Source organism: Balearica regulorum, chromosome 5 (assembly GCF_011004875.1).
Source record: "Balearica regulorum gibbericeps isolate bBalReg1 chromosome 5, bBalReg1.pri, whole genome shotgun sequence".
Classification (NCBI taxonomy): Eukaryota; Metazoa; Chordata; class Aves; order Gruiformes; family Gruidae; genus Balearica; species Balearica regulorum.
In genome coordinates, this window is record NC_046188.1 from 29,756,985 (window position 1) to 29,782,592 (window position 25,608).

Below are 25,608 nucleotides of genomic sequence, written 5' to 3' on the forward strand. Positions count from 1 at the left end.
ATGAAATAAAGGAGCGGGGAAAAGAAACCGCTACCTTAATTGTTCCTTCCAGGACATCGGGAAAACCCGAGCGCTGAGAGCTTTTAAAGGAGAAATCACTCCTTCGCTAAAAGCTTTCCATCTCCAAGGTAACTTTGTGGCTGCTCTGCTGCTGCCTTGGAAGTGCAGCTTCCCGGGCCTGATCCTGCTCCCAGGGAAAATCCAGCGGGCTTCCTTGGGGAAAGGAGCAAGCCCCGAAAGTCGGGAGGGGGGTGTGGGGTGTTTATTCACAAGAAACGTTTCCGCGACAACTCCAAAAGCTGTGGGGGGGTGGGGGGGTGGGGGGGGTGATGCGCGCGCGTGTGAGCCGCAGGGGAGAGCCGGTGGGGAAGAAGTTAGCAAAGCATCTGGAAGTTTGGCTGCGGGGCGTCGCCCGCGCACCGGGGGCCGGAGGGTTTCTTCCCGCAGGAAGCAACCGGGCCCCGGCGTAACTTTGCGGGGACCGGCCCTGGCCGCCCGCGCAGCCCCGGGGGGGGGGGGGGGGGGGGGCGGAAAGGAGGAGTGGGGAGGGGAGCGGCCGCCCGCCCCGCGCTGCGCGCGTGCGGCCTCCGCGCGGCCGCTGCGCACGTGCGCATCCGCCGGCGGGCTGGCGTCCGCCTGGCCTCGAGTCCCGCGCGCCCGCGGCGGCGGTACCCCGGGGCTGGCCGCGCTGCCGGGGCCGCGGGAGGCGCTCGGGGGTGCAGGTGGAGATGAAGGACTGGAGAGAGGGGAGGGGGGTCTAGAAAGTACCACATGCCGTTCCCTGCCGGCAAACCTGTCTCCTCGCCTCCAAAAAGGGGGGAAAAAAAAAAAAAAAAAGTTAACAGGTGTCACCTCGGCTTTTGCAATAGCGTAAGAAGGTGTCGGTGTCTGGCATATTTTAAGCGTTTCCAGAAAGCACGAAGAAAAATCGTTCGACGTAAAACACGCTGGTTTATCGATAACATATAGTGAAAATTTGGAAGAAGTGCAAAAAATGTTTCCCCTTGTTAGGTTAGTGTGCGAGACAGCCAGCCTGGTCTGGATGCCTGTTAGTCAAAGTACTTGGCTATCTGCTAAGCACTATTTGGATTAGAGGTGTTAGTAGTTTGTCAGAGAAGTATTGCTTTTATAACTTCTTCCTGATTACAGACTGACATCATCAAACTATTAAACGCAAAGTACCAAAAAATTGCATGCTGCCTTGTCTCTATATTTCTGTTTAACTTAAAGTCTCCAGAGGTCTCTTTCATTTGTCTAAAAGCCAATCTGACATTTCTGACCCTTGACTTCCCCACTTCACAGACTAAACTATTGTGATTGCTGCCTGTACTTCCTCGTTAAAGTGTCCGTCAGTTTCCATTGTAATTTAAATATTTTATAAGCGACAAAAATTATACAGAAACCATGAAAAGAAATAAACTTTAATCCATTCTTTATATCTCTCACAATCTTTATATATATATATATATATATGAAAGATCGGTGTGTTTGCTTGAGCAAAACAAGACTCGTGCTTAGTTTCAAATGTTACCCAGCTAAGAAAGTGCTTAGGCATCATCAGGGATTATTTCAGGAGTATCAGCTTCCTATTAATTTTTCATTTATTAAAATCTACAAAAGTTACCACCTAACGTTTTCTATCATGGGCATGAAAGGGAAAAATACATCATGTGTTTTCCAAAACTACAGGAAGCAACTCAAAGTTGCTGAACAACAAAACAGGCAATGGTCAATTATCTAAATCTGGCTCCTAAACCAATTAAGTTTGAAATATTACGCTGAAACTTCCTATGTTTTTTTTTTTTTCTTTTACATCATAGAGATATTTAGTTTGGATATTTGAGATTATACCGCATTTTTTCTCAGTATTTAATTTACTGCAATAGTGGAAAGCAAGATACTTGGGACAGTGCCATTTTTATTGCATTTAGAGAAACGTAAATGTTTTGTTCCGATTTCAGCCTACATTTATCTGTTGTCATCTAGTTTTTTTGAGGATTCGGCTTTGTTTATAAGCTTATGCTAGAGAAAACTAACAGATTCAAAGTTCAGGTATTGCCTCGTAGAAACACAAAGAAATGTCAGGTAATTAATTAAGCTTCATGTTAGTATCAGCACATATCGATGAATTGTTAGGGGGAATGGGGAAGGTCTTTAAACTTCATTATGACTTGCTGCCAACTTTCTACGCTTTGCTTCCTAAAGGCGCTCTCTGTGAATTTCCTGCATTTGCATTAGAATGCATTTAAGATTAAAAAATATCAGTGCTGAGTTTCGTGCTATATTTCCCTGTAGTAACAGGTGACATGATAATACTGTTAAACTACAATGTGGAATTGCAAGTGTGCAACCCCAAGTGAAAATTGTTCTCTTTCTTGGTTGAAAGCAAATTATCAATCAGCATACCATGATCAATTATCCCCCTGGCTGCCACACACTGGGATTTGCACAAGGCATTGACATTGAGAAATTCCTCTTTAGAAAGGATGAGCGGACGGGATCCCAAACTTTGCAGCAGCCAAGCTACGCTGCCGGGGTCTCACTTTTTTTTTCTTTTTTTTTTTTTTTTCTATTGTTGCTTTCCAGCTCATCCAAGACAAAACTAGGAGATTGTGTTTACTTCTCAGTGCATTTTAAAAGATGGTGTATTTTTAAAAAAAGAGAAAAGAAAGAAAGAAAAAACCCTCCCCTCCAACCAAGCTCCCCCCCAACAAATAGCAAGGAGATATTTAAAAAAAAAAAAAAAAAAAAAAAAAAAACAGGGGAAAACAAAGAAACACAAAAGCACAAAGAAAAAGCAAGTGAGGGAGCCTCAGGAAGAGCCGCACACCCCTCTCCCACTCGGTGCTCACCGTTGTTGGTAGGAGGTGATGCCCTGGACGTTTTGCGGGTTGCCGTTGGCCGCGGCGCCGGCTCGCCCCATGCCCGGCGCCGCCGGCACCCCCCCGGCCGCCCCGCCGGCCGCCGCCGCCGTCACCTGCACGCTGAAATCCGGGAAGATCCTGATCATCCCCGCGGCTCAGCACCCGGCGAGTCTCGGCGAAGAGGTGCAGCAGCAGCGACTCTCCCTCCGGCGGCTGCAGCAGCAGAGCCAGGCACACTGCAATCCCATTAGTGAGTGGCGGCCACTGTGAGTGAGGAAGGGCGCTTTGATGTGAGCTGCTGGGCTGAGATTGAGAGGAGTTTGGGGGGGCTGGGGGGTAAAGGGGGGGGGGGGGGATTTTACCGAATTGCAAACATGCAACGCCTGAAGATTGGAGGGGGGGGAGGGTGGAATATCAGAGCTACAGTTAAAAAAAAAAAAAAAAAAAAGGTACGTCTAATACCACTGGAGCTGCAGATAGAAGAGAAAAATCCAAGCTGAGGAGGGACAGGGAGGAGAGAGGGGGGCGCAATTACTTTAGCGGTGCAGTGAAAATGATGAGCAGCAAATGTTGCCTTTTTTCCCTCCTCCTTCTCGTCCCTCCACCCCCCACCCTCCACCCAAAATGCAAGTCTTAGAGGATTTCTCTGTCTCAATGAAGTAATAATAAAGGCGGCTGACCACAGTCTGGGCTAGCGCCAACTGTGCGGGGGGGAGGGGGAGGAATATCCCTGCTCCCAGAGTCCTGAGGAGAAGAGGAAGAGTGGAGGATTGTTGCAGCACAAGTTCTTGCTCTTGGTAACTTGCTTTTGCTTTTGGTTCCCCCCCCCCCCCCCCTTCTTTTCTTTCTATGAAGGGACGGTTTTCACAAGCGAGGAAATGCGCCGCTTTTGTGCAATGGCAGAGTTTGTTCCCTATTATAGGGAGCTGACTCTCCTCCCCTCCTAGTGTGCAGCAATGTTATTGCTAGTCAAACTTGTAAGGTGTGTGGTGTGTGTGCACGCACTGATCCCTACTGCTGCTTCAACATATCAATTATACCGCCGAGAGCCGCGCAACCCGCCCTTGCAAAGCTCCCCTCCGGGCGCGGCACGCACCGCACCAGCAGCGGCGAGGAGGGCGGCTCGTCCCCAGCCGTCCCCGCGGGACGCGCGGCCGCAGCGTCGCGGCTCCTTTGTGCCACTCCGGGGGCTGCGCGGACCCCTCACCGCCTTGCCCTCCGGGCGGGTTAGCCTTCTTCCACCTCCGCCAAGTGCTTATCCCGAGCCGCGGCGGTGCGCGGCTCCGCCAACCCGCCGGAACCGTGCCCCTGCCCCGGCCGGCGCCGCCCGCCGCCAGGTCCGCCCGGCCGCGGCGCTGCGCGGGAGCGGACGCGGGGAGGGAAGCGCGGAAAGTTGGGCGGGGAGCGCGGGTCGGCGGCGGGACGCCCTCCCCCGGGCAACTCCCCCGCCTTGCTGCGGACGTGGGGGCCGCAGCCGCTGCGGAAGGGGGCACGGACACACGAGTCCTCCTCGCCATGATGCTCGGCGGGTGCTCCCGGGGCTGCGCTGTGTCCCCTCCTCCCTTGCAGCGGGAGGCGAGGGGTGAGGAGCCCGTCCCGGAGGGCAGGAGAGGAGAGGAGCGGCGTGCCGAGTCAAGGGCAGCAGGGGAACGGGAGAAAAAGGGACCCCTCCCATAGTAGGGTCCCACCAAATCTCCCCGCATCTGGCGTGACTCCGAAACCACGGACCTGTAGCTCCAAGCCGCTGGTTGCTGGAGCTAAAAGAGCCGCGCATGGAGGGGGGAGAACTGGACCCTTTGCCAGCCTAGTGAGTGGACAGCTAGGGAAGAAAGTAACGCACCGTGTTAGTGCACCTTACACAAACACCAGCTGTACTGCTGACTGGTTTCTGAGGAAACCGAGGCTCATACCGAGAGGAGTTGCATGGGACAGAATACAGGTTGCACTCCAGAATGCGCATGGTGTTGGAAAGGCTATGGCAGCATCTCTGAAGGGGGCGGATGGCCCAGGCTGCCCCATCACTCCAAAGGCATCGTAACCTTTACTTCCATAAATCAAAGCTGTCACCTGGGCCAGTCCCCTCTTTTCCCATGCAACTGTGTGTCTCTTGGAATCATAGCTTGGCTCCTAATCTAACAATATCCTCTTATCTTGACTTTTCTTTCCACTGCTGTTCCAAACCAAATTAAGACACACCAACTTTATGTTAAAACAGAGACTGCATTCAAATCCTTTGTATTAAATAGCATCTGTGTTTGCATTCTGTTTTAATACAAAATGCTTTGGATTGCAGCTAATACCAGGAGATATGAAACTGGTTAGTCCCCACATGTTGCACATAAAAAGAATTCATAATGAGCATCTGTGGGATGTGGAATGGATCCCATGAGTTAGCTGAAGACCTCATAACGTAAGAGCTGAGAAGCCTAAGTGAATTATGACTCTCTTTCCTCGCAAGTAGGATTAATTTTCTATCCCACTTATATTCATTATCTACCCTGTTTATACTATAGGGACATCAATTGTTTGAGTGTTAAATATGAAGACTTTACAGAAACGTGTAGGTTAGATAGCTTGCGGAGAAGAGGAGGGAGGTTATTGCTAGGAAAAATGTTATTCAGACTCCATGTTTAAAGAGCAATATTAGATAAAGCTGCTCACTTTTTTAAAGGACTACAAATTCTGTGTCTTTCTCTTGCAACGTATTTAAAATGTAAGGTTTACAAAGTACCCTCCATCTGCCTGTGGCCCTCCCAGTGATGTCAATAGGAATTTTGCATGCAGATGAAGGCCCGTATATGGCCTTTAGAGAGCAGGTCAATAAATGGCTGGAGGAATAATTAAAGACTTCTGAGCTGCTCCTTTCCTTTTTCTTACAATATAGTACAAGACTGGCATGAATATAGGCTGGGCTACCACTCTAATTGGCTATGGAATAACACTGAAAGGAATTTAAATGTGGGCAGTAGCCATTTTCCAAATGATCACTCCATTACAGTAGTTTTGTCTGTCAATGTATGGCCAGGCAGTAGAGTGGATGTAATCATGTCGAAGTCCCCATCCATTGATTGTCACTCTGCTCTACAGTGGCAACTCTAAGGAGATTTTCATGTTTCAAAGGGACAGACAGGACAGAGAGCCTGCCTTTAGCCAAGCTTGCTTCAGCTTAGTCCTGAAAGTCACTGCTTTTCATCCGCCTAGGCAGAACCAGGATCTCTTGATATTTAATAAGATTTTTATGGCTATTGATGAATATCTTAATTTAAGTGTTAATGTAACTGAAAAGTCAGTCTTGATAACTTTGCTTGCACGAGGAGTCCCACTGAGTCAGTGGAACTACTGACAAACAGTTTTGTATGCTGTAAGATGAGCAGGATTCAAAGGTAGGTCTGTGAATGTCTACAGAATACAGAAGCATTTTCTTTCTCATAGCCCTTAAAAGATATCAAATAAAAAAACCCATTATCTCATATCTGAAGAAAAGTCCATTTTGATTGTTTGTATCTTTTTTTCCCCAAATTAATCATGATGGTAAAGTCCAGTAAGAATGTGTGAGACTTATTTTATACACCGAGGAAAATATCTCTCGTCAAGCTTATACTCTGTGCCATATTAGATAGCGTGGACCCAATTTGCCACATTTTCACCAGTGCTACAACATCCCGTGATGGATTTAAATTAATTCAGTGCAGTATGCTAGTGTAAATGAGATGAGAATTAAGCCCAATATTTTTAATTTAGTTTATTTCTCATTTTGCTCAAGTTATTGACAGGTTCTGGTGTCTAAGTGACAGAGTTTTTCTCTCAATACCATATACTATTGTAGGATATTCTGCAAGTTGCTTTAGTATTGATCAAGCTAAGAAATATTCTAATAGAGTACTGCTGTTTCTAACAATTCACTGTAGACCTTCCTCTCTTAGGCAAAAACATAGTAAAGATAAAAATTAAAAACACATGACAGTGTGTAATACAATAACATTTAATATTTATGCTTTACATATACCTCTCTATCACAATTATATATTATATCTTTATTCACATTGTCAGTGTACTACTGTTCCTTTCTTTCACAGGTGAAAAAATATCTCTTCTCTGGAAATTCATTTCCATTTACTTAAAGTTAAATGGTTTGACTTTGAATTTTCATTATCTGCTGTTGGAAGGAGCCTGTGACAGGTATGAGAGAGAATGCTACAAAGCTTCATTGTATCATCTAATTTTTGCTTCACTTTAGTCAGATATCATTTAGGTAGAGAGTAAAATACTATACGTAGAACAGGATAAGATAGAACAAAACAGAACAGAAATAAAATAAAATGAAAATAGGATATATAATGAATTACAGTAGAAAAATGCCTTTATCTTGAAGCGATTTTTTTTTTTTTTAGTTATACTGATTCCTCACTAGTGAGAAAATTGAACTAATTTTATATAAAAGGAATATGTCATAACAGGATATGGCATTTATCTTCCTGAGATAGGGGTGACCTCATCATTCACAAGTGGCGTAGCTATGAATGAGTAATCAGCCTCCCCACCCATTAAGTGTAGATAAAGTCCACATCTTCTGTCTGAGCATTAAATATTCGATTTATTATTTTACAACTTGCCATCTCTACAAGTGTCCACTGACTGTTGCTTCAGTTGCTGCTACCAATATGTATTGTCAGTGTGAAGCAAAAGAAGCTCCTCAAAAGGCACCCTGCATAATAGTGAATGGACGATGAGGAGGGAAATGAAAATAACAGAGGAGAAGAAAACAAGAGAAGATAGACCTGCAGGAAAAAAATTATGGGAAGAACAGGGATAAGAAAACTCTTTAACTGACCTATACTTTTGTTACCTGTAGTATTCCAAGAGCTTTATAACATATATGCAGTGAAAATATTTTTCATATTAATACTTCACATATATCAGCTACCTCATATCTCAAGTTATATTGCTAAAGTTATTCCCAAAGGAATTTATATATGTATAATGCGAGAGAAATATATAGTTAGGAAAGAATTCCTTTTTACTGTTTATCAGCAGTGTACATTAGAGAAGAGCTGCAGTTAAAAAAATACAGTTTCTTTCTAGAACTATATAAGATAACATAATTTTCTCCTTCAAATGATGTCATGTGCTGCATTTTGTTTTCATTCCTTTGTAAAAGCAATGAGTGCAGTTTAAAGAAAATATTTGGAGTTTAATTTTAAATCACAAAGAACTGGCTGTTCATCCGTTCGGAAGAAAAACCTCTATATAGAACACGAAGTCAGGAAAAAGACCATCAAAACTTACATAGGAAGTACTCAAATATTTTCCATCTTTACAATTCCTTGACGTGTACTCAGGGTTGGAAGAGCGGATGAGAGAAATGTCTTTTCTGAAAGGTTGCGCTGGGAATGAAGGGCAAGATTAAGGTAGCCCCCTCCCCCCTGTATTCAAAAGAAAAGCAAGCGGAGAGTAAGATAGAAGGAAAGTGCCTGGGGAAAGTAGCATCACTATCGAAATCATAAAAGATGTATAAGGACATCAGTGGAAGAACTAGAAAAACTATTAGAAGAATGCCCTACAGGGCTATCCCAATGGCTCAGCGATTAGCACACTGCGCCGCCACCGGGAAAACACAGCTAAGGTCTGAGGCTGATCGTAGGATCTCGCTCATTGGTACTGGCAGCTGAGCGCCTGACGAGGATGGAGAGTCCACAGTGGAGAAAGACCGATACGTCGCTCGCGTGCCCACAAGTACGTACCTAGGCTCTGTTTTGACCACCTAAGCTGTCTCAGGACGCAGTGTCGGGTTTTCTCTGTCGTCAGCCAGCCTAATTCGCTCTCTATGTGAAAGCAAGAGAGCGCCTCTGGCCCACTGCGTCGTGACAAAGGATAGCTCGTTTTCCAAGGCTGGAACATTGGTATTAAAGTCAATTTCTCTTGCATTGTATACTTTGCTCTGGCCCCAAATTTTAGTGAATGAGCTATCTGTTAGCACCGGAGGTTTCCTGCAGTGTTGATCCCCCACAAATTTTCTAGCAGCTCGAACAGAAGATCAAGGGGCAGCCAGCCAGCTTTTCCAGACTCTACCTGCTTCTGCAGAGAGCGTGTAATCTGTGACGTTCCTCCAGGCAGTTTTAGCACTTGTGTATCCATTTCCCTTGTCTTCAAGATCAGTGTTATGCCTCCAAAGTAGAGTAATCTGCTACTTCGTTGGCATCAAATTGGGGTCATGGAGACCACAACTAAATTGTGCAGCTTCCACCTCCACAAAAACCTGATTCATACCACACAGCCTGATAAGAAGCTTAATTCAAGAAAGTGGAAAAACAAATCACATAGATGTTTTTTATCTCCGGGGCTTCTAAGAGATACCAGCATATTATCCTGTGCTTTCACCACATTCAGATTTTTGGTCTAGTAATTCCCTTTGGACCTGCTCGTCCATAAGATAAGTGAAACTTATAAAGGACACAGGGCTAGTCAACACACTTTTTCCTTTTATTTATTTATTTACCTTTAATTTCAGCTTCTGTCAGCCCTAAACCAAAACCATTTTTGGAAGCAGCTGTTGGTGTGTCCTGGAAAGACAGCATCAATAGGCAGCTTAAGATTTTTGACTGATTCTTATCCTTTCCCTCACTTAAGAGTCATTCCCTTCTAATTCAGAAGAAACAGAAACCAAACATGCTCTCTTTCTCCTAATTCTTTGGGGTTTTTTGAGTATCAAATCCAAGTTAGTTATACAGACAGCAAAAAAAAAAAAAAAAAAGCACTGAGCTTTCTCTCGGAGTGCTTTCAGACAAGCTTAGTACAGTCCAAGGTAGCCTTTCTTCTTTGGTAGCTACCAACAGTGCTGTGCTGAGTCATGCAGCAGTGAACACCAAACACAAAAATTCACAAGATTACCCACGCCTGTGTTTCCTCCTTCACTGCCCAGGTTGGAAGTCCCAGTCAGCACCAAAACCAGCAGCGTAATAAGTGGGAGCTGGCATCTTTCAGCTGGTAAGCATCCAGTGCACTTTAAAGCTGTGCTAGGTCCTTAAAGCCATGCTTCTCCACAGTTGGGTTTTTTTTTTCCCCTGTTTTATAACACCAGCATTATTTTTCCACTCACTGAAGATAGTGCATTGTGTTCCTGCATAGCGTGGTCCCAGGTGGGCAGCCATGTAAATCTGGGACTCTGCTAACAGTTTCTGAAACTTCAAGCATACATAAGACTCAGAAATAAATACTTTGATCTTTGGCCCTAGTGTTTTACCAAAAATAATCAAAACTTGTAAGAAAATACATGTGTCAAAGACTTGAATGCAGGCTAGCCGGTCTGAAAATGTATCCAAGTCGAGAGATAGGAATCTCTGACAGAGTACCGTTCTTATTTACAACTGTTTATTATTCTGCAGTTTCAGTCCTCACTGTTAAGAAGCTGATTGTCCAAATTCATTCCTTCCTTTTTTTCTTAATCAAGAAATTCAAGTATTGAGCGTATTCACAGGAGGCCTTCAAAGTTTAAACACATCTCAAATCTTACTCTTTCCATTTCAAACTTCTCTTGGGTTAAAAACCAAACAAACCTTTCCAGTATTAACACATGGTCTATCAGGAACCTTAAAGAGATAGCTTTATTTACTTCAAAGTTAGACCTCCATCCACATTACTTGCACTTCTGTCATTGCTATCCATACTGTAGTAACCATTGAGAAGATCTGAGCAAATGTGACACGCAGCACCCAACCAAGTGTCCTTATTTTCACTCTTCAAAATTCCTTCCTTGGGGAGTTTAATTTTACCAGAAAACCAGAAAATAATCTGAGATCTTTTTAGTCCACTGCTAAACCTTTATTTTAATTTTCATCTTCACAGACAGGGTAGCCCACAGACTGGCCATAAATTGCACCACATTCAGAACATACTAAACTGTAAGAGTGAGTTTCTTTTATGTTCTTTGGTTGTAGGTCTTCTCACCATGACAAAGGGTATTTTCATTATCAGGAAGCGTAGTTTCTGTCTAAATAAAGCGGAATACTGCATTCACTGGAAATTGCTCAAAAGGGCTACCTAACTTTCTTTTCACTGCTGTTCGATCACGTTATCTCATTTTTATACACAAGTGGACAACATCGAAAATGTCTTTGCGACTTTTGAGACTTGCTTTATTAGGTATTGGCAACATATTGGACGGAGAATTTCTGGACTCTGAAGGAAACACGTGATGTTATTGCCTGGTCATCAATATATTCTTTTTTAAATATTATGGAATTTGATCATTATTCTCTTGATTACACATTTGAGGCAACATATATTTAGCTGTGAAGTATGTATAGTTTGGGTAGATATGCATGTCTATATGAAGAAAATTATAATTTCTCTTAGTTCAAAATTCATTAAACAGGCTTTATCATACCTTTCTTATTTTTGTCCCAAGATGGATACTCATTTGTCTTTATTAACTTGACAACCAGTAATAACTGCATTTGCTTTATTTGTACACACTTTTTAAAAAAAAAATTATTGACTCTTTTACTATTCCATTAATAGGTCTGGGTGGTGAAAGTTAGCACTTGCTAAGAGTGTCACCTTTTTCTTCTCCATACATAATACAGAAGTAAAAGCAAGGGGACTCCTCCAGCCAAATTATAATGTCTTTTGACATGGGTCCTTTATTCTGGAGAAAAACTCCTATGGATTTTCAAGCATTTTTTTTTTTTAATATAGATTTGGTCTTCTCAGTCTGGAACAAAAAGAAGTATCAGAGAGTTCATACAAGTAGATGTTATAACAACAGCAACAACATCTGCACAATGACAGAGTTTATTTTTAGTTGCAACTTGTAATAATCACTATTTGTCTCCTCAGCTTCTCAATTTCTGCAACAATTTTCTGGAAAAATGTTTTTGTTTCAAAGTCTGCAGCATCATGGGAAGTTTCATCATTAGAAAAATAAAAGGAAAGATGACTTCCTTTAACTGGACTAAATCAGTATTCCTAAAATAATTAAACCATATGCAGATAAAAACTATCATACAGGTGCAACTAATTTTCAATCTTTTGGGGCATATCCAGACTATATAGCACTAATTCTTCCAATATTCAAATGCAATCACTGAATTAATTTAAAAGTTATAATTTTGTGTTGAAGAATGTTGTTAACAGTTCATGATATTTTCTATGCCATCAATTCAATAACAGCTTTTCTGCGTATCCAGTCCTTCACTATATGCCAACCAAGTACAGCGACTAGATTTATCTAGAATATACTATAATCTATTGCTCTTTCTGAAGCTGAATTTTTGATTCTAATCAGTTTTACTCAACTGTTGTCAGCTTATGGAGAGGTATGAGGGGTGAAGATCTGCATAATAAAGAAGATATTATATGCAAAAAAAATCTTGAATTAATAAAATGAATAAAGCTGATATATCAAACACCTGAAGCAGAAAAAAAATACCAAGGTTAAGATTTTTCTTGAACTCATTGTACATCTTACATTTTCTATGGTATACATTAATAATATTCAAAGTTTGCATATCTGAAGATAGGAAGAAGAAATATTCAGTTTAAATAGCAATAATATTCTTAACTTTCAGAGTATTCTTATTATGGGTCCTTGCTACTTCCACTAACATTACTCTTTTGCATTTGCTTTTTAGGTGAAGAAGAGTCCATGAGTGGGAATAACACAAAATAATTTGACTTTGGAGAGACTGTAAGCTCTTTGACCTTGTTGTTATAACAGATGATGCTTGACATTGCAAAACATTTTGTCTTCCTTTTACTTAAAAGTCCTGCTATCTCTAATAGACTGTACATACTTTCATATGGTGCTGTTAGGTTAGTAGAACACACACGGCTGACTTAAATTATTTAATTTATAGAGTTTAAAATATCTGCTATCTTCACTGTTATTTAGGAAGATCTTTAAAAACTGAAAGAATATCCCTTAATATTGTTTTCAGGGAAAACAAGCATTTAGGGGAAAAAAAAAAAGAAACAAACATACATACCATATACATGCAAAACCTGCTAACTTGAATGTTAGCATACCACACTTCATAACAAACATACCAAACAATATTTCTTCAGGTACGGACTGCATGTCGATATTGTTCGTTTTACCATACAGACATTATTCCATAATCCAAAAAATAATATAGTTTTGCAAGCAGATGCCTAATGATTTATTATTAGGCTCAGTTATGATGCTGCAGGAAGATAAAATTGCTACTAACCTTTCAAAAGAGATCCAGGGTTGAATCCTCACTATCATATAGGGAAACTAGAATTTGACTTTCCCATTAACTTCACTTCGAGTTGGGGGGGGCGGGGGGAGGCAAACAGTATCTTTGAATGTTAAGCCACTGGTTTTCATATATGAATATTCAGAAATCTCATCAACCCAAAATGGAGACCACTGAGACACGGTCCTTGTTTGGAAAGCAAAACTGAGGATTTCCCGAGGCTTCACGCTGTGAGAAAAGGAGCTGTGGAGCAGAAGCTGAGTCAATGCCTTTTTCCACCACTAAGTACTGAAGTTAATGTGAGTGTGAATCTATATTTCTTTGTTCAGAATTACTGTAAATGTTCTCTCATGGAGAAATGGCTCAGTCTAAAGATAATTATAGTTACACGGTCATTCAGGTGAATTAGTGCAGGGAAACGAAGAAGGCTCACCTCATCACTAATGGACACAAGCAGTATGCAGTGACCGACTCTAAACACGGGCTGTTCTGAAGTGTTCTAGCCTGGATACCAGCAATAGTATCTGCTTAGATAGCAGATGTGTATGCCCTGCTCACAGCTAATTATTTCTGCAGAGTGACAGTATGATGGTGATTAAAAATATATATTAATATATATGGTATATTAGACCTATAAATACATCTTGCCTGATTTATTTGGTCTGAGCTCATCTATAAATTGTCTGGCTTCTGAAGGAAAATGGCAAAATTGTCTTGCATGTAGAGGGATAGATTTCAAGTTAAATCAGTGGTTACAACAAAAAATCTAAATGAATGACAAACTCTGAAGAGCTCAAACAAGGCAAATTGTAATGCATAAATAACAGATGTGTATGCCTTGAACAGATACCAAACCTGAGATCTGGATGGATGGAAGGAAAAAAAACCAGTTCAGATTACACCTTCCCTTTGAGAAACCAGGAAAAATAAGAGCAGCATTCTAGTACAGTATAGTGGTTAGAATTGCAACACACCTTATTCAGACACGAATTTGAGTAATAGTTGAGTTGTAGTCTATTTCAAGCAAGCATGCTTGCCTTCCCCCAACTATGTCCACTGTCAGTTTCTTGGAGGAATTCTGTAGCTTCCTAAAAAAAAAATAAACCAAACAAAACCAACCAACCAACCAAAACCCCAGAACAACAACAACTCCTAACAAAAAAACCCACAAACAACCAAAACAAAAACTCCCAACACCACACAAAACAAAGTATAACCAAAAAAAAAAAAAAAAAGCATGAACAAGTATTTTGAATATATCATGCTGGACTTTTCATATGAGTTTCATGAAGGACAAGGAAGAGTGCTGATCCATTTGTTTTTGAAAGTGTCATTCTGGGTTTTTCATCTTCCCGCTCACCCCACCCCCCAAAAAATGTTTATCATAGAGTCATAGAATGGTTTGGGTTGGAAGGGACCTCAAAGATCATCTAGTTCCAGCCCCCCTGCCATGGGCAGGCACACCCTCCACTAGACCAGGTTGCCCAAAGCCTCATCGAACCTGGCCTTGAACACTTCCAGAGATGGGGCTTATAAAAAGGAACTAGCAAAAAAGTCTGCAAGATGCTTCTTTTTCATATGAGGTAGTATTCAGTACTGCTTATCTGGGGTCAACAAACTGCAACCACAAGAAACAAGTTTTCAATGCACTATATTGAGGTTTGCTTTTGTCTTTATGAAGTGTCTGACATTTGGCCTTAAAAGTATGATAGTGGAATCATTTGTCTGCTACTATTAAAAATTAGTATTCAAGTGAATTGAGAATAATTTTTAATAGTGTTTCATCGAAGTCAATGGGCCAACATTATCAGAAGTGAGACTCATTGAAGTTGTGGAGATTAATTTCTGATATCAAGCCACTGAAGTCAAAGGGAACAGGCTACAGAAAGTTAACCCCACGCAGTGCAATTACATTCAATACTTCCTTGTCTTGTGAAGAAAAAAAAAGATATTAAGTACGAGATTTGTGTATCATCACTTTCACACAATGTATTAAAGAAAAAAACCCAGAGTAGTATCACAGACACCAGTGGAGTGACTGTAAAGAGATGTTGCAGCTAGGCTTTTAGCATAATTGTACAATACCATTTAACAGCACAACTCACATAATCATACAGCATGTTCTCAAGAGAGAAATATCAGGCAAGATATTGCATATCCTATACCCTCTCTACAGTGCCTCAAGCTCTTGCTTTTGCTAGCTAGCCATGAGAATTTGGCGGAAGGAGTCCGATGTCTCATGCGAAGGGTAGCAATTGCAAAAAACACATTCGCTGCCTTTCTCTCCCAATACAAAAGAAACAAGTCTTCTGCCACAAGAGCAAGAATACCTTCACTTCAGTGAAACGCACACACAAAACGCTTACAGGGTTTGCAACACATGACTAATGGAGAATAAATTCAGTTACTTATCATCGGGAAAGGAATCTTCAACATTTTTTTAAACTTCATCACTATTAACTTCTCACATGTTTAGAGGAACTCACATGCACGACTAGATCCTATTCTGTTTTGTAGGAGTTCAGAGTGAGAGACTTCCTTTGCTTTACCATTTCATGGATGCTGTCATTCCCCAAACTCTTACCACTGTATAATCACATTACGGTAAAAAAAAAAAAAAGTCAATGGGCAAATACTATACACAAATATGAACTAGTTATGAGGAGATATATGAAGAGTTCAAAGGGATCACATATTGTATAATTGATGTATAGTTTTGGGTTTTGTTTTTTTCCTCCACAACTCTAAAGTGTTCTGTGCTCTAGATCTATTTTCCATTGATTAAAAATGATACTGTAAACATTTTTAATTTTAAAGTATAAGTACAGCAGTTCTGAGTTTCTTTAAATGTTTAATTCTTTATATTCACAAGTGTCTTTGCGCTCAGAATAATTCTGTACTTGTGGAGCCCCTGGAGCGAAAGTATTAATGTCCCATCAACACTGGGACAAAGGACATAAGCCAACTTAGATGTTGTATATAGGATAAGAAAAGATAAACAAAGTATGTGCAAGCCAGTCAATATAGGACTTTAACAGTCAAAGTCAGCCAATGTAGATTAGCTTAAATAGTCTTAAACCTATCCTCTGGAACTCCAGGTGGGCAATGATGAGAACGAAGCAGCAAAATGCTAAATGTCCTGTGTCCTTCAACTGTAATCAATGAATTTTCTCATACTGCCTTAGCTGCAGGAAGCAAATCCAGTATCTCAGTACAGAAGACATTTATGCAACTTTAAAGTCGCACCAGCATATAACATGCGTTTCAGGTCATCTTGGAAATGTTGGCTCCTGACCAGCTACACTAGTACAATGCTCTGTTACACTGCTCGCACTGATCCTCAGTCTCTTAATGCCAAATCTCAGCAAAGGTCATGTAGAGTATTTTCTACCCTTACGTGGCCTTGTGATGCAGCTTCATAGAAGCAGACAGTTGCAAGGAAATGTCATTCTTTTTACTTATTTGTTTATCTTACAAATTCACTTAGATTCTTGTCATCATAAAATTGGTCATTCAAATCTTTCTTAAAGTCTTGAAAAAAAGAACTCTGTTGTATATCTGGAGATGTTCTCAAAAAACTCTTCATAGAGTGACATGGAGTTACTGAAAAATACAGTAAGCGAGAAGGATTTTGAGTGCGCATCGCAGTCAGTCCTTGTGCAGGTCAATGAAAAGTGGCTTACTGGTTTTGGCTGAGACAGGTTCTGTGTGTTAGCAGCTATGCTTGCTTTCTTCCTTGGACAGCACAAAGGGAGGACAATTCACAGTCCCAACAGTTTCTGAAGGATTAATATTACTGAAGAAAGAATGGCAATTATGTTTTGACAGCTTAATACCTTTTAAAAAAATAATAATTGAAGTAAGAAAGTTAGATGCCGGGATTAGTCAAATCAATGTGACTTGAAATGGTAGAGATGATAAACCCTAAAAAGCAAAATTTTTTATGGTAACTTTACCACACTGTTCATTGTAGAAGGGCATATATATAATTATGTATGCATGGTAGAACCCCTCTAAAGTAATAACTTTTAATGAACTAGCCCTGTTAAAATAATACATTTCTGGGCACCAAACCAAATATGTACAGGAATATGGTGCAAACCTTCTGAATTATAAAGCAGGAAACTAAAAAGAAAATAAAGAAAACTAACAAAAAGAACATTCAGTAGGAAATTGAACTGATAAGCCTGCTTACATTAGTAGTTGTACATATTTTCATGAAATCAAAATCAATTTGATAAAAGAGAGCCTTTTAAAATTACTATATACTGAAGAAATATTATTTATTAAAAATGAAAGATTTTCCCTAAGAAGGTTGCTTCTAATTTCATCTTTTGTGCTGATTTCAGGAGACTTATACCAGGAATGCATTTGTTCTTTTTAGAGTATTTGTTTCAGGGTAGATACATGTTTTGCTTTATTAGGGCAGCACTGCACGCTGTTTGATAGAGATCCCATCTCTGATCAGCAAACCTGATTCTACTTAAAAAGCCTGACCCCGTGCAGAGCTTAGATCCAGGTCCTCAAATAGTTTTAAGTACCCAAATCTTTTTGAAAATAAAAAAGCGATACTAAGATACCTAAGATCCAGATCTTCAGAGACACTTGGTTTTCTGAACTCCGGAGAGTGCCGAGGTCATCAAGTCTCGGGAGGCAGCCAGCGTATTGATGCTTCAGACCTATGCTGTCATTCTCACGTGACATTCAACTTTTTCCCCCGAACTTGGGAGCCGAAGCAGGTGATGATATTCATCCTGAGAATGGTGGGACCAGGGCATATGAACGTTTGCTTAGTTTTACATAACGAATTGACTCATCAGGGAGGAACCGAACTTCCAAGGAACATGTCAAACATCCATTTTTACTTCCCTCAGCATCAGATTACCAAGGTAGAAGATCCTCCGGAATACAATTAGCTTATTAAGGCTTTCATTAAGATTATATCTTCCAGCATCTCCTGTTCTAACATCAGATCATTTCGTTTCTGAAATTCATTCTCATTTTAAAAGGGGAGGAGACCAGGGCTCTAGGAGCTGGGGAAGTGATCCACCTGCTGAGCAAGCTTCCTCTAAGTGACGAAAAAAGCCTCAAAACTGAAGAATACTCAAAAAAGACAGGAAATCAATTAAATTTGGAGAATGGATGTCAAGGTTTGAGAAATAAAGAGCAATCACAAATACTACAGAATAAAGCAACGTCAAAGTGAACTAATTTTCTAAATTGTATTTTGAAATTTAAGTATTTCTCCCCTTAATAATATTACGATAAGTTTCAGTGTCATTTTTGTGCCTCATATATTCATCATTTCACTTTTCACATGCTCTTGTATTTCGAGAAATATGTTTCACTCAGATATTGTTGAAAACATATTACTGGGAAGTTCTAATAGATTATACAAGAAGAGTAAAAATTAGTGTTACAAGGATAACGATGTTCCATATCAAGTTAATTACTTTACATCTCTTTGTGGTTCAATCCAAACCCAGGACTCCCTCTGTCTCCTGATGCTAACTGTGATGCAGCCTTCTGCCACGGTGACTTGTTCTGAAGTCGCCTGAATTAAGAGGCAGGTGGCAGTGCTTTGGATCTACATTTCTGTGGGTGAAATATAGCAGACTAAGTGATTCTGAGCTGCTAGCTTCAGCCTCTATTCTTCTAGCTTTTTCAGAGCTCTTGTGACTCATTGCCATTCTCCTGAAGCCACAGAGAAAGGACAGACGATTTTAATTACGATCACAAAAAAAGTTTATCAGGCATATGGAGATAACAGCCCAGAATTTTTATGAGACCTTGGAGAAGTTGGTTTGCCAGAATTTGAAATCCTGGAAGTTGACTTATTTTAGCTTGGGAGAAAATTTCCTGAGTGTCTGATTTTTTGCCAGGAGAATCTGAAAATAAGATTACTAATATATGACCTTTGCTCAGAGGTGGATGAAAGAGGAAGAGTACAGACAACAACAGCTGACAAATAGAGCACATGTCTAAGAAGTTAATTACGAATTGTTTTGAACTTTATTTTAAAGCCCTTCCTCATGAGACTTGCTTGAAGTCCTACCATGTTAGGTTGAAGTCAGTGAAATTTTACTGCGCCAGAAGAATTGGGTCCTTGAGGACAACGTTATAATGGCTGTAAAGGATTTGCAGAGTAACACAGCATTTGATTACTTGAAGATTTTTTTCAAAAATGAGTATTTGGGGGAAGATGGGGAGGTGAGAAGGCAAATGTTTCCTGATATCCTGTTGAGTGATAAAGACTTTTAAAAAAAAAAACAAACCTGATAAAACTCTTTTGATTACTTTCCTAATGGAAATGTTAATAGTCAAAACATCACTATCCCCAAAAGAAGAATAGGATTATTCCTGTTCTGGTGCTGAATACCGTAATTTTTGTTGATTTCCTCTGGAACCAGCACTCCTAAGAGAAGATTTTATAAATACACTTAATCTGCAAAACATTAAAATAACTCAGATTCTAGCCACATTTAACTTCATAAGAATAAACTTTATGAAGAACACCAAATAGGCAAAAATGTTAACACTTCAATCTCCTGAATTTAGACCTTTATAATATTGACTTTAGTTTCCATTTTGTCTACAGGAGCTACTTTAATAGTATTTGGACAATATATTGTAAACCATTTATAATTCCAAAACCACAGAGGAGGCAGAAGCAGCCTGTAATGAAGAGATACCAGAAGCAGAGGGTACAGTTCATGAAACTTCTTTCATTCATTAATGTTCATCTAGAGTAAACATGGAGGGGGGGGAGTTCACCAAAGGCACCACACTGAATAAAGTGTATCAATGAAATAGTTTAAGGAAGTCGTTACTCTATCAGGTGACGCGTGTAGTCAGCTCCCCACCTATTGCTTTTCATGAACCAACACTGCTGCCTGTGGGAGCGTGCTGGGGCTCCGTTTGCCTGCAGGGAGAGCAGGGTTAGACTCTAACGTAACCGAATTCCCAGCGGCATCCTGGGTGCACTACCCTTTTAAGGACCAAAGATTTTTTTTTTTTCTCTGCAGAGAGAAATAACCTAGCAGCAGTGAATTATGAGCAATCATTGACCATTCAGAGTAATAACCAGTTTATTAAGGGAGCTATTTACAAAGGTACTGCAATTATAGCTGTCTTCTAAGTAAGTATACACAGACTGATTTCTTAGTGCCTTTACATTCTTTTTCTTACAACCTGTATTTCTTTTACAGACATATAGGATAAATCCTGAGCAAACATAACAGCATGTGGCTTTTACCTGAGTCTATTTTCCCTCCCTGCAAAGACATTCAAGAAGGAAAAGGAAGAGAAATAACTAAAGACTGAAAATAGTTACAACAATGCTGCTTCTTGGATAAAAATCTAGGAAAACCAGAGTTAAGAATCCCATCAAATTCAGAAGTTATTATTCAGGGCCACAGCCTTCTACTTACAATAACTTGTAACTTAGAATACTGGCTCGGTGAGTGCTGTTTGGAAGCAGGGAGTGCTGGTCTTCGCCCGCACAGCTGCAGTGGCACTGTGAAGATGCAGAGGCAAGGTTCAGGTGGAGCAGGTGATTGCATAGATCTTTTAACATCCAGGTAGGACTTGGCTGATCAGTGAATCAGATGGGTTTACAATTTAGTTTTGTCTCTTACATGGAAAGTTGCCATCCTGTTTGTAAAGCTCGAGTTGGACTGCATTCAGCATAGAAAACTCTCTCTGTAGCTTTGTAAATTCACAACTTGTCAATACTTTTTTTCCCCATACAAGGAATCATTTAAGTATTTTCTCACCATTTAAATCAATCCTTACTAGATCGTCAAAACTCCCCATGGCGGTGAACACCAGCAGCGTTCACTGAACTCAAACCATACCAATCAGTGCTCAGCCCATACGTAGTCCTGCCGAATTCAACTTCTCCACCCAGTACAAAACCGGTATTACTCTGAAATCCACATCAGTTCGCTGCTCTCTCCTAAAGGCGTAGGAGTCAAGTACTTCTCAGTGTGAATTCTTACATCCATCGTACATACCATCTCTCTAAGCAAGCAGGAGTATGGTGTCTTCTGAGGACAAGAGACCAGTGACCAAGTTGCTATTGAATCAGTTGAACTATAAGCACAATGAAGCCTAGAGCTGTAGCCATTTGGCAAAGAGCCTCACGATCTGCTGTTTTTCCAGGCATAGGTTTCCTGCGGAGATTTGGCTTCATCGTGAATGCTGGTGGCCGTTGCCATCACTGTGCGATTGAGGTGGGGATGGAGTAACAATATGGGAGTAGCATTGGGAAATTCAGATTTTTTCCTCCTCTTTTTTCAACTTATTTTTCCACTTCCATGTGTTTTTTATTCTGATTTTGAGGACAGAAATAATCATGCACTTACCCTGTAATAACGTAGTAATCTGTCATATAAATACCCTGCCATTATATGGTAATTATGGTTTCATTAAATGATCAACAGCTACCATGTTAGCCAAGAATAATTACACATTTGTGCCCTGTATCTTAAAGTGTTCTCGGCTCTTTTTTTTTTTTTTATTGAAAAGGGGGGAAAAAATGTTCCCTTGTGAATAAGACCACAATTTGGCCCAATGTATGCATTTATTCAGTATGACTTGGAATGCCACAATCTCCTATTTTGACTTTATTCCACAGCATACCAAGGTCTCATTTAAAGGAACTGCACCACAGCTATTATGGCTGCACATTTTCAAAGTTTCCTGAATAAGGGGCCATTCCACATTACTGCTTTTTTTCCTTTTCACTTCCAGTGCCAGTTCATTACTTTCCAGAAATTTAATAACGCACTAGTGTGTGGATTACAGCTCTCTGTCTGTACAACCTGGTTTAACATTTGACACTGACCCAAACAGTAACTTGAAAAATTTCTGTGATTGTCCTCAGCTCTAAATATCTTCTTATGGTTTGTAAAGAGAGACATTCTCCACTTGTGAAATCTTTTCTGTAAGTTGAAATTGGCGGTATTGGAAATAAGGAGCATGTATAATACTCACTGAAGCAGCATTAAATTATACTGAATAGAACAGTGTATGTAGATCTGCTAAATTTTACTATGTAGACATGGTAAAAAAATTAACATTTTAGCTGTACATTTTCCTACTGTTGACCTTTTAGCACAAATGTGTGATTATTTGCCACATACTGCTTTTGACCATTCATTGAAACTATGGTTGTCAATAGCTCCGATATTCTGGATAAATACATGATGAGTGAATTTAGGGTGCAGTTTGGATGCCTTATCATGGGCTTGTAGGCCCCTGAGTCATCCCGGGATACACGGAGCTGGCGGGTCCTGTGGGAAACCAGTGTGCTTCTGGAGTGGCAAGTACAGCCCAGGTGGGATATCCTTGGGTAGCAAAAGCAACACTAGCCACCTACGTTTGGGCACTGAGGTATGTCTGATCATGGTCAACTCTTCTTCTTCCTGGCCAGGCAAGTGGTAGAGTTGAGAAGCTTCACTTGAAATTGGTGCTATAGCTCCATTTCACTTAATTGGACCAAGATTTCTTTTCAGAGACATATGCATAAACACGGAATGCGGAAGAGCGGCGGAAGGAAGGGCAGTTTCACAGCTTCTCCTTTAAGTCTCTCCCATGACATGCATAGCTTCAGCCCATTAATTCCCACATTTCTCTCCTGCCACCAACCCATTTTTCTTCTGCCAAGTGCTTTCTTTTGTAGCCACTTTACACTTTTCAGATACACTCTTCCTCATCAACTTTCCCTTTTCCTGCTCTTACTGAAGAGTCTCTCTTGTAGCTGTTTTGACCTTGTCTGCATTTTCCCTATCTTTTTCCTGTGTAATTTCAATTGTCAGTTCCAGAATTTCAGGAAACCTTCTGTTTCCAACATATTCATAGGTTCTGATTCAGCATAACTTGAGCCCATGCATAACTTGACACATTCATTAAAAATACACAAGACCTGAAATAACTGAATCTTCACAGAACATTTTGCAAAGCATTCCGTCTCACCAAAAAGTAAAAAGGGCAAGGTTATTACAACGCATACTCTGTACTATTTCCTTGTGTTTGGAGTAGCTCTAGAAGAATCTTTTTTCCTTTTTAGATAAACACATATGACGTTGACATTGAGGTAAATGCAAGCAAAATTTCAAACGCAATACAAACACAGTGGTTGAAGACCGTCTTCCTGAAATGCAGGCTCTCACTCAATGGAAAGTGATTTCTTTCCACCACTTCCTCATGTTAAACCTTTATTTATTTTACAAACACACACACATTCTTTGATACAAGTAATGTATCCTAAGTTAATAAGCTTGGATTTTTTGAATTTCAAGACAGAATCTGGATGGGGTTGAGTAGTGAAGTCTAATCATGACATGCTTTATCCAGTGACAGTACTTGTCCTTCGACTGCTTGCCTACAATCACCACAGCAACCTGTTCTCACAGCATAACATAAACTGTTGTGTCTTAGTGATTTGTATTTGCACTGTGTCACCATTTCAAGTGAGATACAATATACTTAGTAAGTAACAGGTAGCCTAATGCGCTCTTTCTGACCACATGGGTCCAAAAATCTGTTGTTAGTACAAATGCCTGTGAGGTAGGTGCTTCTTGAAAAATAATGAGTAGAAGTATCAAAAAGGAAAAGGGTGTACAACACAAGAGAATGGAGACTATGCAGATGCAATCCTTAACCTTTGTAAATCATCATAGATGCCATAGGTTATGACACACAATGAAGTCCTGCACATATTGCTGAATAAATAAGGAGGATCAGAAAACCCAGAGAATTTCTGGATCCCATAGAGATATTTGTCTTCTGCTCTTATATTCCACTCAATCATATACCTTCTTTATAGACACTTTCAGGGCATCTAAAAAGTATTTTACAAGTAGAATTTATTCCCAATCTCTGTTGTTACTGTGCATATATAAAGAAAAGAAAAATCTCTGCAACAAGCACAAAAGTGCAATCAAAAAATTCAAAGCTAGGTTTGTACTCCCCCTCCCCAATTACCACTCAAGAGAGAAAACCTGACTGTTGAGAGGGGAAAAGCAGCTCTATCATGTTTTATTTATATATTTATTTATTTTTAAAAAGCTTTGCTAAGAAAGGGAATAATTTAACACCAGGAAGCATACAAAAGAAAGATGACCACTGATACTATATGCAAGTAGAGCATACTCAGGTAACTTGACCTATATTTTAAACTATATTTTTTTATTTTGTCAGCGGTTTCCAGCACAAAGGCTCTGGTCTTGCAGCTGGAGACTTCTCATTGAAGCCCCAGGCCCATGTGGAACCATCCTGGCAGCAGGGTCCACAGATGTGCTCTGGGGTGGGAGACAAAGTCACTAACAAAGCAATAAAATCTCTATGGATGGGTTAATTGAACTTTCCGGATCCTTATACACTGACTGTTTAAAAATAGCTGAATATAGCAGCTGCACAAAGCTGGCGTCTTTTATCTTTATGTATCAGTCTTTTTTTTTTTATTTATGGCTTGCACATTTTAGAAGTGAGCAAGTTATTAAGGATTTTATTGATGCAAAGGAAACATCTTCTAGTGATATAACAAAAGTGAGGGTAAAACATAAGAATGAGGTGAACAATGATACAAGCTTTGAACTTGAAAACATTTTGTGTTGTAGCTGAATGCCTTGGCAACAAGCCATACGATATGTGTACAACCCACATGGGCAGTTCAAAATGCAAATGATAAGGATGCAAGGACACTTTCAAACACATTTAGTCTGTCACGTAATTTGTTGTGTACGTATATATTACAGGAAAATATTGCATTTAAACAACACTAAAGTGAAAAATCATGTCAGGTAATAAAAGTGTTTGATAGAGGTGAAAATAAAACCCTTCTTACTTAACATTACCTTTTAGGGCTGTGCCAAAGCATTGTTTTGTTTTTACTTTATTTTTTATGTGGTTTTGAGAGGCTCTGTCATCTTTTGAAAGAATCCTCCCTTTCAAAGTGGGAAATCCTGTTCGTGAAGAATATCTCAAAAGAAAAAGAATTTGAAGTGCACATGAAAGGCACTTGAAGGGTGACTACTTTACAGCCTTATAGATCATGTCAGGTGAAACCAGGCAGTGTTTAACAAGGTAAGCAGCCAAACCCTTGTGGGTGGCCCTCCATGGCCCCTGCCAACCTGGAGAATGGGAATCTTCTTCACAAGTCTCTGGCTTTCAGGTTATCTACTTGTGGTTTTTTTCTTTTGAGTTTCCTCGGGTAATTGTTGATTAGAAACAATGGGTACTGTCATTCTGATTTCCACCTCGGGCAAATACCTTGTTCTTTCTTTTTTCCTCTGGCTAGACACATTCAAAGGAAACTCATGTTAGAATACCAATGACATTTTAGGTACCCTCCTTTATGTATACTACAATTACTTTCTTGGGAGACCCTCAGACTAATGGGTATTTGGTATGTTAACTTCTGCCGTGGTCATTACAAGACAATAGAAAAAAATATCAGCCCATTAGCAGTCTGAGTAATGGCATCTCACATACAGGACTGCTCGGTACACTGAGTCTGAAAA

The 25,608-nt window shown here is 40.3% G+C and overlaps 1 protein-coding gene and 1 long non-coding RNA gene across 4 annotated transcripts in view; one reads left to right on the forward strand and one right to left on the reverse strand.

The window, feature by feature from the left end:
* The window catches only part of NPAS3 (neuronal PAS domain protein 3), a 628,549-nt gene extending 625,356 nt beyond the window's left edge, over nucleotides 1-3,193 (reverse strand). For all 3 annotated transcript variants that reach the window (XM_075753987.1, XM_075753989.1, XM_075753986.1), the window contains exon 1: nucleotides 2,853-3,193. In XM_075753987.1, coding sequence (XP_075610102.1) covers nucleotides 2,853-3,010 — 158 coding nt within the window. In that variant the 5' untranslated portion in view covers nucleotides 3,011-3,193. The remainder of the gene's footprint in view (nucleotides 1-2,852) is intronic.
* The window catches only part of LOC142602027 (uncharacterized), a 30,495-nt gene continuing 4,909 nt past the window's right edge, over nucleotides 23-25,608 (forward strand). The window contains exons 1-5 of the long non-coding RNA XR_012835653.1: nucleotides 23-128; nucleotides 6,941-7,043; nucleotides 8,530-8,597; nucleotides 12,494-12,549; nucleotides 13,227-13,380. This is a non-coding gene — a long non-coding RNA (uncharacterized LOC142602027). The remainder of the gene's footprint in view (nucleotides 129-6,940; nucleotides 7,044-8,529; nucleotides 8,598-12,493; nucleotides 12,550-13,226; nucleotides 13,381-25,608) is intronic.